The 14,942-nt window shown below is 37.8% G+C and overlaps 1 protein-coding gene across 1 annotated transcript in view; it reads left to right on the forward strand.

The window, feature by feature from the left end:
- tmem131l (transmembrane 131 like) overlaps positions 1–14,942 on the forward strand; it is a 121,923-nt gene that overhangs the window by 47,039 nt on the left and 59,942 nt on the right. Inside the window, exon 5 of the mRNA XM_039750277.1 lies at positions 13,720–13,843. Coding sequence (XP_039606211.1) covers positions 13,720–13,843 — 124 coding nt within the window. The remainder of the gene's footprint in view (positions 1–13,719; positions 13,844–14,942) is intronic.

Consider the following 14,942-nt stretch of genomic DNA (forward strand, 5'->3'; position numbering starts at 1 on the left):
TCCGCTGCCTTTCCATGGCCTCTCCGCGGCCAGTCGCCTTCACTGGTCACTCCCGCTACCTGATCGCTCAGCGGGAGCGACATCAACACCAACACGTGGGTGTCGGCCTAACACCCAGCTTCCATGCAGCTGTCCACGAGCGCTCGATCGCGCTCACCACACTCACGCACCGTCTGCTTCCTCTCCTGCTCCCGGTAACCTCCGTCCTCTGCTTTCCTTTCTCTCTCCGCTCGTTTCTCTTTCCTCATCTCCTTTCTCCTCTCTCCATTTTTTTTACCGCGAACGTTTCTTTCTTCCCAACCGACTTGCGCTTCTTTTAAAAACGTGAGGGGCCATCACAGCTGCAGCATTAGCCACGGGAGCAATCACGAATGTGGGCAGTTCCTCACCTGTGCACACGGTGAGAAACGCCCACATCGACGACTGCCCCGCGGCTCGCTACAACAACCCCTCACGAAGCCGCCTCGGGTGCGGTGATTATTTATTTAAAATCAATGGCCTTTTCTCCACGAGCTGTGGACCCATAACACCACACATGTGTGGTGGCTCATTTTGCTCAGGACAACCTGCTATAAGTATTGATACATTAATTGTGTATTTTGGCTGTTGCTTTGTTGAGTTATATGTGAGAGCTTATGAAAATGCAGGTGCAAGCTGTGCTGTTTTCTCTGGTTTTTGGCACACGGTTGTCGTGTGCTTGCTTGTATTGGGGTTTCAAGGCATTGGTTGAAATCTACTGCTCAAAGCCTTTCGATTGATGTCTAATAACTCTTGAGTATTGCTTGTTAAGAAAAATCTTTAGGCTGTTTTTAATTTTTTGGATGACCTTTTATGATGCGGCACATGTATGATTTCATGCCAGATTAAAAGTAAACTGTACCTACTGCAACAATTTGATCACTATGAGTGTGTGCTGCGTATGATGCAGTGAATGGTGTTTTAAAACATTTTTTGAACCCATGTTGCTCCGGTACCTGGTTGCTTAGGACTTAAGAGGTTTTCTTGTGTGAAATCAAACTTGTCAGTTTTACATGAATCCTTTGTTTTTAGAACAGCCTTTGTTTTGATGTTTTCAAGGTTTCTTGTATGAGTAATCACATTTTGTTATTGCTTAAACCTGTGTACAAACCTAGAATTAGAAAATTACTTGGGTGTTTTTACTGGCACTCAAATTTATAACTGTTAGGCAGTCTTACATTTTTCAATGTACCATTCAAATATACAGCTTGTGCTTTTACTTATTTGTTATACTAATGAGCAGTAGTTTACCCTAAAAAGCCAAAATAATGATACATATTCACTATGTACAGATTCATATTTAACAATGAAGTATGCTGCTTTGTTTGTCCTGCTAATTGTGTATTTCAGTAGTTACACATCTTTATTAACATGGTACATACAATATTAATAGGGAGACATCCTTTGTATTTTGAAGCATTGAAACACTGAATACATTTTATTTTGGTATTAACAAACGGAGAATTTGTGCAATTGCCATTGTAGACAAGACAAATAGGCATTCCCACATCCCACAGTCTTATATGTGTAGCTTTGGACATGTGTGAGGTGAGGTTCCCCCTCCTGTCGATCCGTGACATTAAAGTGCATATGAGCTGAATGGATGCTTGGACTGATGGATATTTGTTAAAATGCTTATTTCAATCAGAGAAAGCATACAAAGCCTCCATTCATTTATCGGTACTATGTAGGACAATATTTAAAGTGATTAATTTTGTTATCTTTTCATCTTCTCTTACAAATGTGTGACAATACAAGTTAAATGATTACACCTCATTTGATAAGGTAATGTTATATCACTTTCCTGAGCGCATATAAATGTGTTTCTCAACTAATTTCATGTGTGTATGTGTTTTATGCAATTCCTGTACTTTTGTGCTAGAATTCTCCTGTCTAAACACAAAGCATTTGCAGACATGACTTGTACTGTTTTTCTTTTCAGGGATGTGTTGATGTGGTTCTGTGGCATCACCATTGTTAGAAATTTTTTTATATGTAGTTTGCATGCACATTTTCTAATTTATTTTTGTGCCTTTCATAGTAATTGGTCTACCTGCACTCATGCACCAGCTTTGTCAGTACTACTAATACTGTAAAAATAAATAAAATAAAAGCAGGTACCATTACATTTTTAGGACTTGTGTACCCTAGTCTTCATATTATTTGATCCCCTAATTTTATAATTGCCTGAAAATTCATAGCAGACTCACTACTGTATGTAAAGTTTAATGGCAGATTTAGAGTAACACATTACATGCGGTCATACATTGGTACGCAAAAAAGTAAGTAATTTAGTACTTGATGCTATGACGTGATGAGAAAAGTTTTATTCAGATCATGCAGAATTTGCACCACTTTCACTTCTTTGTTGTTATTGCTTGTTAATTTTTTGGACCTGGGTAAGGAAATATTCTTGAAGTTTTGGAGAGGAAGATGAAAATCAAACACGAAAAAAATGAATGTTGGCAGCAGACCAGATAGAAAGTATTTCTTAGTGAAAATATAAAACAAAGGTTTAAAAAAAAAAAAAAAAGCCAAATGGTGAGAAAATTTTAAAACACTAAAGGGAAACAGCATGCAGTGAAAGATAAAGAAACAATTATCTAATTAGATGAGTTATTAAGGAAGTTATTATTTAAAATGACAATATGGTTTAGAAACCAGAGAGGTAAACACATTGTGGTATTACTACTCTTAAGGTTAAAATATCATTAGTATGTTAAATTTAAAAATGTTTAAAGGCAAATGTAGTGTTCCGTATAAGGCAATTAAAAGGCTGAGTCACTGTCTGTTATGAAAAAGTAGAAGGAGTGGAGTGAGATGAGGGGATGTAAGCTCAGATGTAGAGTCGACAAGTGTGCTCAGTTAGATAAGACATGCAAGGTTAGTCCACTTCTTCCTTTGTGGGTCAGCAGCTGTACTTTTTACATGTGCTTTTTTTTATGCATCTCACATTATTACCATAGAGTAAAACTTAAAATGAATGCATGTAACTTTCTTGCACTAATCTAAAAAAAAAAAAAAAGATTGTCTTGTCTTAAGTGCTGTGTTAGCATTTTATGGCTCCTGCTTAGGTTTCATCAAATGTTAGAGTTTTCAGACTGAAACTGACAAGCTTGTCTTTGTTCCAGCAGATGTGGAAATAAGAGCAAATTCCACTATGACATTTTGTAGTATAGAGAATTTTATTTGCTGCATTTTTTTCTTGCATGGATATACTTTGGAAGACTATGCTGATAGTTTTTTTTAAGTTCAAGTTTACTGGCATGTGTTCATAGCACCATGAAATACTTTCTTGGTAGACAAGTGATGATAGTATAATTCAATGCCTGAAGTGGGCTGGATAAGAAGGATATAAAGCACACAATGACTATAGCAACATACATTAAATATATAATGTACAAGAAACACAAAGACAGTCCTTGGTGGCTGTTGATAAGCCTTATGGCCTATGGATAAAAACAGCTCCTGAATCTAGTGGTGTGAATGCTAATGGTCTTGTACAGTTTGCCAGAACAAAGGAGGGAGGGAAATGATAGTATCGAATGTTTATTAATAGTTATCTCCTTTCTAAGACAGGTTGTGATAGGAATAGTTTAGGCAGGAGAGAGCTGTACACCAGTAGTGTTCTTTGCAGCGTCTTGAGCTGAGAAGGTGCCGCACCTGTGTGCAACACATTCAGTGAGGTTAGCCTCCATTGTGCATCTGTAGAAGTTGGTGGGAATAAATTGAGATTTTGATGCTTTCCTTACACATCTAAGGAAGTAAAGGCAAAATGTATTATTATTTATTATTACTTTTATTGTATGAGGAAGTTGGGAGTAGCAAAGAAGTACGCAAGAGTTGTACAGGATATGTACGAGGGAAGTGTGACCATAGTGAGGTCTGCGGTAGGAGTGACAGAGGTGGGATTACATCAGGGATCAGCTCTGAGCCCTTTCTTATTTGGAATTGTGATGGACAGGCTGACAGACGAGATTAGACAGGAGTCCCTGTGGACTGTGATGTTTGCTGATGACATTGTGATCTGTAGCGATAGTAGGGAGCAGGTTGAGGAGACCCTGGAGAGGTGGAGATATAAGAGGAGAGGAATGAAGGTCAGTAGGAACAAGACAGAATACATGTGTGTAAATGAGATGGAGGTCAGTGGAATGATGAGGATGAGGGAAGTAGATTTGGTGAAGGTGGATGAGTTTAAATACTTGGGATCAACCGTACAGAATAATGGTAATTGTGGAAGAGAGGTGAAAAAGAGAGTGCAGGCAGGGTGGAATGGGTGGAGAAGAGTGTCAGTAGTGATTTGTGACAGACTGGTATCAGCAAGAGTGAAAGGGAAGGTCTACAGGACGGTAGTGAGACCAGCTATGTTATATGGGCTGGAGACGGTGGCACTGACCACAAAGCAGGAGACAGAGCTGGAGGTGGCAGAGTTAAAGATGTTAAGATTTGCACTGGGTGTGACGAGGATGAACAGGATTAGAAATGAGGACATTAGAGGGTCAGCTCAAGTTGTACAGTTGGGAGACAAAGTCAGAGAGGCAAGATTGTGTTGGTTTGGACATGTGCAGAGGAGAGATGGAGGATAGAGGATAGAGCTGCCAGGGAAGAGGAACAGAGGAAAGCCTAAGAGGAATGAGGTTTATGGATGTGGTAAGAGAGGACATGCAGGTGATGGGGGTAACAGAACAAGATACAGAGGACAGAAAGATATGGGAAAAAGATGATCCTCTGTGGCAACCCCTAACGGGAGCAGCCAAAACAAGAATGGGAAGATTGGTTATACTGACGTTTTCTGCAAAACTGTACATTCTTTAGATTTCTGACATTTGTATTATCCTTGTTCAAAGAGGCGCTGAAAGAACAAGAAAGCAGATTTATACCATAGCTAAGATTTATTTCTTGAAAGCAAGGATTTTCTACCTTTGACTGATTTGAATATAAAATCAGGAAATATTGCAAAAAAGTTTTATGTTTTAAAAATAATAGTAGAATAATGTGAAATTCTTACAAAAATGCCTAAATATATGTAGTGCCTTGCCCAAGACCTGTTGGTTCCCTGAGCCTAAATCACTTAACATATGTTTGTGAACACATCTTTTTTATCTCCACTGTTCTAGATTCTAGTTTGTACAACTGAACTGCTTTACAGCCTACACAATATAGTGAAACTCTTACATGCATATGTCATATATACTAGGGGCAGTAATGTGACTTGTCAGACAATAAATAAACACACAAAAAATACTGCACAAAGCAGTAAATTAAACAGCAGATGAAAGTCAGTTAAATGCAGTTCTGAGAGTCATTGAGGACCTATTAAGTTTTAGGGTAAAGTGGTCTACATATATTACAGCAAGTGTTAAGGTTGCTAAACTGCCCACCAGAAAGCAGGAGCAAGAAAAATAGCTATACAGCAGAGAGATATCCAGAATTTCCTTAGATGATTGAGGAAGGAAAGGCATTGATGGGGCTTCTTGATGATAGCTGAGGCATTTTGTGATCATATTAGATCATCAGTAATGGTGTTTTTAAGAAACCTAAAGCTATCAACCCTCTGCACAACCTCCCTATCAATGCAGATGGAGGTCTGGTCTGCTTACTAAAGTCTAACAACTGGCTTCCATGGTTTTGATGACATTAAGGCAGAGATTGGGACAAGCCACTTCCCTGTAAGCTGTTTCAGCATTGTTGTTGATCAGGCTTATTATGGTGTTAGTCAGTCAGTCATTGTCCAACCCGCTATATCCTTACACAGGAGCACATGTAATCAGGTAGCTGGAGGTATGTCTAGCCACACAGTCATGAGCCAGCAAAGAATATTGTAGGGGCTCAGCACAGCACATGGATTACCTCTGGTTTGAGTATGATTTGTGGAGGAAATGAAGCTGCCAATCCACGCATGGTGGGGCCTGCTAGTTACACAATTCATAAACAATTTACTGTTGCTGACACTAATTCAGAAGTCTAAAACAATGGTAATAATTCTTGACGGAATAATAGTGTTCATTACTGAGCTTCAGTCTCTACCTGTTCTGGCAACACAGTAGTTCTAGGTTAACCAAACAATCAATATATTGTGTTAAAACAATCTGTATATTGTGTTTTGATGTGACCTAGCACCTGTCTCTTAATCTTAATAACTCGACAAATAAGTACGTTCTATGCCACCAGCTGAGACAGATTACTCCTATTTTCTTTTAATAATAATTTGTTTGAAAATGATGTTCATTATTTAGCAAATTTAGATTTTTGTACTTGCAACCCACTAGAGGCCTTCGAGATGTCCGTGTGGCCCTCAGAGAGAAATGTTTGCCCACCCCTGATCTACAAGAGGTAAAAGTATTGTTGATATTGTTTACTAACGTTCCACCCAACCAGGGTGTCACAATCAAAGATCTTAATATTGCAAACAAAATCATTACTGTGGGGGGAAAATAGTCACTGAGTTCTGGCACCTAACCCATTTGCTGTTTCCTTCTTCTGGTCTGTGTTCTTCACTACCATGGTTCATCCTACTGCTGCCACCAAATGTGACAGTGCAGGTTGGCACCGAACCCTTCTGGGAGCAGCAGAAGGAAGGGTCTGGTAGCATGAAGCTAACCTACACAGACCAGAAGAAGGAAACAGCAAGTGGGTTAGGTAGGCACACTCATTTTAAATAACCTATGGATTCAAGCCAGAGGTGGTCATTTTAGGATTTTGACCTTTTTAATGGACGTTTATTTATTGTTGCTTTTCATTTGTCATTTTAAAGGGTTGTTTTTAGTGCTTTTATTGAATTTATTTATTTTTTAGTGCCACTGTTAGAAGGAATACAATTTTAGTGCAGTGTAGGCCCAGGCCAACAATCTGGGCTGGCAGTTGCACTGGGTTCAGTGAAGGAAGGGTGGATCCTTCCCTTGCAACTGAGGCTTTGTGGAGGAAGGTATGTAATGAGTGGTCTGTGGCTCAGTGCAACTTTTTATATAAATAATGGTGTCCCGTAAAGGTGCAGGACTCCAATCAGGTGTGACTGTGCGTGAGTGCATTTTGATCCGTGGTTAATTGAGGTGCAGGCTGATTGGGTTGATCAGTCAGGCACCTAAGTAGGACCGCGGAGAAAATTACTCCGTGCACCTGGACTCAGTTAGGCAGCAGAGTTAAACATAGCCTGCGTGGGACAGAAGGGAGACGAGGAATGAACAAGAACACTAGACAAAAAGAGAAACAGGCATGGAGGTTAAAGGATGGAGAAAGCGACAGGAGTGAGAGAGAGCCAGTGCGAGTGGAAAGGAAGCAGGCAGATGGCAATATGAGTCCACGAAGAGGAGTGCGTGGCCTGTGCTCGGGGGCTGAGGGTTGCTTCTGCTGAGTGTGTCTACAGGAGCAATATTACTCCAGAGGGACTACTACTCAGGGCCAGGAAATGGCAGCAGGAGTCCAAAATAAACTTGGCAGCACCCCGTAGATCACCATGGTTTGGGCAGTTGGGACACGAGCAGATCAGAAAGTTGTCTGAGCCTTTTGGTTAATGTCTCTCCCTTCTGTGAGATCTAAATAAAATAAGCCAGAGATGCATCCGTTTTAAAGGGAAGCTCTGGGTGACTATGATTTGTAAACATAAGAATCTTGCTGTGTTTTAACCTTGATTACATGGATTATTTATTGAACTGTTCTTTACCTCCACCATCACATGTTTTTATGGATTATTTACATATAATGGATGAAATACTGCACTTTAATTTGGACACTTATTTCTTATTGGATTGTTTTAAATAAAAGCACTTTGGCACCTTTTTGCACCTTCCTGTTGTTGCTATGCATGTGTCCTCATCTGCCTGACTTCTTTCTTTTAACTCATTTCTTTAACTCATTCATTTGCACAATTGCTCACACTGCACCCTCAATGGTAAGTACTACTGGCTTTTATTTTAAACGTGTGCCCGGAATTTAGCTAAACTTGTATGTACAGCTTCTTTTTAACTAGGCAATGCATCGCTCGCATTGCCTCATTTCCCTTTTCCAGCAGTGGCAGAGTATAACAGTTGGCAGACCTAGCCTAATCGGATGACGACCAATTCCCGCAATGCTGCATAAATCAGGCATACATGCTGCGGTCATGCAAAACCAAGTCCTCTGAGAAGCCGTGTCTCCTGTGGATACACAACACCTCCCCCTCCCTCAAGATATGTGTGCCCATTGTCTCGAAAGCTATTTAAATAAAAATATGAATAAGACTTTAAATAGTTATACTGCTCTAATGTGACAAGGGTTTTTTCACTTTCAGTGGTGTGCTGCATCACAATCATCCATCTGATATTGTTAGCATTATGTTCTACACCCTAGCATTATGTTCTACATCATACTGGGTGTGCATAGTGGAAAACAAACAAAGTAAATTTAAACTTTGTTTCTTTCTGTAGACTCGGAAGAACAGAAACATTTGGCTTAAGAGCTGCATTGAGTGCTCTAACAGCTTGATAAGGCAAAGCTCTCTTGCATTAAGACCAACAAGACCATAGATACCAGAGCTGCTGTCTTTTCAATTGATCATGGCTGAATTGTTTGGGACTGTAATTTAAATTTGGCAATAAATAATACCACAAAGAGAGGACACTGGAAATTATCGTTACTTGTTTCAGTATCAACTGATACCAAAAAACTACAGCAACCAAAAGCATTGTAATTAATACAGCATCCTTAAATTCCCTAAGAGGATATTGTTGTAATTTAGTAGTTTTAATTTAAAGCTTAAAGTCTATAATAATGTAATTGATAAAGCATTTACATAGTGATAGGATTAAGCTATTTCTGTGAGATCAAGAGAAGTTTGAAAATATACTGGAGTAAGCTTGTGCTGTCAGCTTGATCTGGGTTGCTAATAGACAGTCCACCAAAGCCATATATGGCAAGATATTTGCTTATGGAAGGCAGTTGGCTGGTTCCGGAAATCATTAGCTCCCTTTACTAATATCTGTGGAGAACTGAATAATTCCTCCCTGTGCACAGGGTGGTTATTGTCATTTGTATTAAATACAGCAAGATTATTTCTTGCTTGTGCTAATCAACATGCGACACTTTGACACTTTCTGGTGCCATGCTTTTTACCTGTGTGCTGTGAGATAAAGTAACCTGTTTTGTTCCTAAGGGGGTCATTATACCATACTCCTTTACTCCAAATGCAGATGTTTTTTCAGTATATACAGTATATATTTTTTTTAATTACTTGGAAAAACTCCCTGCCACATAAGCAACTGCTATAAGATCTAAAAAACACAAAATTAACACTTAAAGCAAAAATCTTTAGTATTTTAGTAATTGATGCAAGACTTAACATTTCTTAATCCACACTATCTGGGTGTATATTATTGATTAATTGTTCGATGACAAAAAGAAAATTTAATGTTTTTGTGTTGCTCTGGGGAAGTATTATTTTACTGTAGAAGAATGGCTTCTTCCATAAAAAAGAAAACATTGAGAAGTCTTGTGATTGGGAAAACATCAGTCAGCTAAGCAAAGAGCAACGAATTGAAGAGAGAGCTGCAGAAATCAACACTTGCTTGCAGAAAGAAGTCATCTGGGGAAGAAAACCACTTTATGTGCTGGCACCACAACTAATTGCCAGATTCACTGTATGTAACATGCATATTTTTGAAATGATTTTTAGTACCCTCATGGTAGTTATTCTTGTGAGCATGCACAATTTAAAAAAAAAGTGTATTTTTCATTTTACACAAACCAGCAGGACAGAAGTGTTTTTAAGTGCCAGTGTACAGCAAAGCGTACTAGGCAATATGTTAAAATTGTTTGTACAAGCTGACAATTGCCTATACAGTATATATATTTTTTTATAAACTATGACAGTAAGAAGTTAATGTTCTTAATTCTTCTTTTTCTTCAAAAAAAAAAAAACTAAATACATCTGCCCCAAAGCCATGGAAATTCCTTAACAAATTTGATTGAAATTAGTTGACATTATATTAAAGCAATTAGCACTTTATGTGTTGATATTTGTCATTAATTATGCTCTAGTGAGTGGGACTTTTCAACACACTACATCCCCTGTTTCGCCACAGACCTGATGGCAACTGCACAGAGAAATGTGGTGTGACAGTTTATGTAGGTGAAGGCAGTCTTCAGAAGTGAAGTTAAAGGAGAAAAGTTTGGCGAAGCTCGAAGAAGACGTGTGTAAACAAGTGCTTAACCAGGAACTGCGACTGTGAGCATAGTCACTTTTGCACAACTGAACCAGTACGGAAGGTATTTAATGCAATTTACCCCACCCCATTCATCTTATCTTCAGCCTTGTGTAAATACCAAAGTGGGGACAACAATTCCCATCAGCCAGTTCAGTGCAAGGAATGTTTTCTTCAGCACTCACAAACTTTAAATAAAAGGTAGCAACTGCTGAATTTTTTTTCCTCAACCACTTTGGAATAACAATTTTATCTTTTTAAGTGCCTTGACGGCCCGCAGACAGCTTATGAAGAGAGAGGAGGTAGGGGTTTTCTCCTTAGGGAAACGAGTGCAGTTACAAAAATATCATGCAGTATGTGAACCCTTTAGAATTATCTGGTTTACTGCATGAATTGGTCATAAAATGTGATCTGATCTTCATCTAAGTCACAGGTACTGATATTCACAAAGATAGCGGAAGAAGTAAGTGAACCTTGGGATTTAATAACTGGTTGACCCTCCTTTGGCAGCAATGATCTCAATCAGGCGCTTCCTGTAACTGCATATCAGACCTGCGCATCGTGCAGGGGGTAATTTGAGCCCATTCTTCCCTGCAGAATTGCCTTAAGTCTTCCATATTCTTTGGTCGTCTTCTGTGTAGGGCTCTCTTCAAGTAATTCCACAGCATCTCAATAGGATTGAGATCTGTGCTCTGACTGGGCCATGCCAAAAGGCGGAGCTTGTTCTTCTGAAGTCATTGTGCTGTGGATTTGCTGTGATGTTTGGGATCATTGTCCTGTTGCATCACCCAGCCTCTTCTGAGCTTAAGTTGACGGACAGACACCCTCACATAATCCTGGAGAATTTGTTGGGAAACTTGTGAATTAATTTTCCCCTCATTGATGGAAAGCTATCCAGGCCCTGATGCACCAAAGCAGGCTAAAATCATGATATTCCCTCCACCATATTTTACTGTAGGGATGATGTTTTGATGTTGATATGCAGTACCCTTTTTACACAAAATGAAGTTCTGCTTGTTTCTCCCAAATAGTTCAATTTTGGTTTCATCACTCCACAAAACATTTTCCCAGAACCGTTGTGGAGTGTCCAAGTGCTCCTTCTCAAACTCCAGGCGTTCAGCAGTGTTTTTTTTTTATAGCAGTGGCTTCCTTCTTGGTTTCCTGCCATGGACTCCTTTCTTGTTCAATGTTTTGCATATAGTTGACTCGATGAACAGAGATGTTAGCCAGTTCTAATGACTTTATCAAGTCCTTCACTGTCACTCTAGGGTGGTTCTTTACCTCATTTCTGACTTTGCGTTGTGCTCTTGGGGTCATCTAGGCAGGGTAGCCTCAGTACCAAATTGTCTTCATTTATAGACATTTTTCCTAACAGTAGACTGTGGAATATCTAAAATCTTTGAGATGACTTTTATAACCCTTTCCAGCCTTCTATAGATGGAACAATTCTTGATCGTAGGTCTTCAGACTGCTCTTTTCTGCGAGGCATGATTCCCATCTGGATATGCTTCTTGTCAAAAGCTCAAAATCAAACTTTATAGTGTTTTTTTTTATCAATCAAAGTAATTCTAGGCCACACCTCTGAACTTGTTTCATTAAATCGACTCCTGGTGTACTAAATTCTGTCTGCAATGAGCTTTTTAAAAAGTCATTAGCTTAGGGTTCACTTACTTTTTCCAACCTTCAGTTTCACAGTTTGAAGGATTTATTCAATATGGTCAAAAATTCTCTGAAAATCTGTGTGTGTGTGAGAGAGAGAGAGAGAGAGATTCGTTACATAGCACTTCATATACAATACTGATGCCCATACTCGGGCAAAGCATGGTAGCAATGTAAGTACACTATATGATAACTCTGCAATTGTATGGTCTATGAAACAATTTCTGCACACTCTCACTCATACTGGTTAAGGTTTTCAGTCAACATAAATGATTTTATACTAGGCTGTTTGAATATTTTTGAGAAAAACGGTGAATTCAGAGAAAACTCTAAACACAGGGAAAACATATACTCCACATTAAAATCCACTATAGTGTTGTGTAAATTACATTTTCTAGTTTTATTTAAGAATTTCTAGCAAAAATGGCTCAAATGATGTATGTGTTAGTATGGTGACGTGCGGTGTGCCAATTAATGGTATGACTTATGAAAAGATTAGGTTTTGTGAAATTCATGTATTTATTCTTTTCCTTATCCAACCGAATATAGTCCAATAAGAGATTAGAAGCTGCAGCATCAGGTGCAAGTTACTATAGAAGGCAAACCTGGTTAGTATGTCATTTCATTATAGGGCATATTCACACTCACAGAACCAAGTTAGACCTGAGCTATTTAATTTCAACTTTAGGGATGCTGATGTATAATTATCTCAATCTATAGTACTAGGTTGTTGTACCGTGTTAGCCATTATGAATGTAGAGAAAAGCCAAGCAAAATGACACCTTTTATTGGCTAACTAAAAAGATTACAATATGCAAGCTTTCGAGGCAACTCAGGCCCCTTCTTCAGGCAAGATCATCATTTTGCTCGGCTTTTCTCTGTCTCAATCTAAAGTATTAAACACAATTTTTCAGCCAAAGAAATGGTTATGTTGATTGATAATTGACATTGTACTGGATTTCTTCATTGTTGATATAGTAGCTTTTTGCTCACAGTATATCAGATATACGGTAATTATGTCAAATATGCATTCATTTAGAAAAGAGTCAAATGCAGGAAGTAAACTTGTTACACACTGCCATCTTATGTCTGTTCGGCAAACCTGCAAGCTGGCTTGTTTTTTGTAGAGATGAAGAGTGAGTTAAGAAGAATTAAGGATTATTAAAATGAAAATCATGTCTAAGAGGGAAAACATTCATTGTTTGCAGGAGGCTTATTAAACAAAGGAATCCTAGAAACAACTAAAATTTATGCAATGCTTTTCAGTTAAAATATATGTCTTGTAGCACATTTTTCCTGTCTAAAACTGCATATGTGATAATATGAAAAAATGCTTTATGAATTGTTACCGTTTTAACAAAACTTTGATTTATATATATGTTTTCATACGAATTAGTTTGCATATTAAATTTGTTTTCCATAAATGATTAAGGGAGGTACAGTGGTTAGTGTTGCTGCTTCGCAGGTACAACATGCTATGCTTAACTCCTGTAACAAAATGACTTTTCATCCTTGCCCTCCTGGTTTTCTCCCATGTCCCCACTGATGGACCAGTTAGGTTAATTTGCAATGAACAAACAGGCACCATGCTCAGTGCTATTTCTAACCTTGCGCCCAGTGCAGTTGGGATAGAATCTGGCACCACCCTGCTAGTGTTATTTATTTGAATTAAATAGGTTTGAAAATGCTGTATTATGATTTAATAATTTTTTTTCCCCAATGACATTGCCTATGTTGAAAGTTTTTTTGCAATTGTGTAGCCATTTATTAAGCAGCACACACTCATAAAGGCATTTTATTAGCTTTAATTTTAAAAATGTTGAATTATTAATGACCTGTAATTACTATTTTCTTTTTTCTTTTCAAGGCCGGTGGGGGTGCCAAGAGTGGAAGTAGTCAATCTCCTCAATCCTAGTCATGATCTACCATTGACATTGATATCACTGTTTACATCAAGCACGCATTTTTATATGCCATCATTCCATAGTAGGGTGAGTTTTTGAAAAAAAATTTTTGCCAGCACATCCTCTGCTTTTCAGGCTGTAATTTATTTTGACTCTGATGAATTTTAATGCTGTCTGTTGATGTGAAGAGTTTAAATGTATTTTTCTTAAATTTCATGTCTTTGTTTGACGCAATTTATGCACTTTTTTTTTAATTGGTGAATTTGTGTGGATGGAATAGATGTATTGCTTTAATTATGCTTTATGTCTAGCATAGAAATTAAAAATAAGGCCTTTTTTAGCCATTTAGAGTGTTTCTTTACAAGAAATATGCTATTTATAATTGTTGGAGCCTTGATGCTCAGTTAATGTAACTTTCTTCTACATTTATTTATTAGTTTTCCTTTATTTTTTATTATTTGTTTACCTTTTTTATTATTTGTATTTACCTTTTGAAAGGTATGGGTTGTTATCACTTTTTAAAATGATATTTCAGACAGATACTTGCTAAAATAGAATTATTCTTAAATATAGATTTAAACCTGTTTTTAAAAATGTTTAGTGGTATATTTACCATGCAAGTTATTTAATAATTCCACCAGTGTTCAAAATCAATCATTTTGATGATGCTTTAGAATGCTTGCCTAGGCAAGGTATTTTTAATTAAAAATACATTCTTCAACTCTAGACTTTTTTTCTTTTGACTCAAATATCTGATTCTCTGTATCTTGTAAATTATTTGCATAATGTGGGGCCTTGTTTTTTTAAGTAGTTTCTAGATTTCTTAGTGTTAGCCAAAGTAGTTTGTCATTATCTTTACAATTCTGTCTTGGCAATCATTATTTATTCACAACCTTTTTTATTTGATACTCTTATTAAGAACAGTAGTAGAGTATAGGTGGTTGGGAGAGGCCCCCATTGGTTACTTGGTTAATTTGCTGTGTTATCCAAAGATCGTATTGTAGGTGTATTTGGTGCTGCAATAGCTTTGGAGAAAAAATAGGTGGGCATTACATACTGTACTTATTCCTATATTACTTCTCAACAAAGTTTACTTCTAATATAGTTACATGCAATATACATAAGTCATAAGTCACAAAGCTTTTGATGACATTTCTTTAAATAAAGAAGCATAATGTTTTAAGTA

Source organism: Polypterus senegalus, chromosome 4, assembly GCF_016835505.1.
Source record: "Polypterus senegalus isolate Bchr_013 chromosome 4, ASM1683550v1, whole genome shotgun sequence".
Classification (NCBI taxonomy): domain Eukaryota; kingdom Metazoa; phylum Chordata; class Cladistia; order Polypteriformes; family Polypteridae; genus Polypterus; species Polypterus senegalus.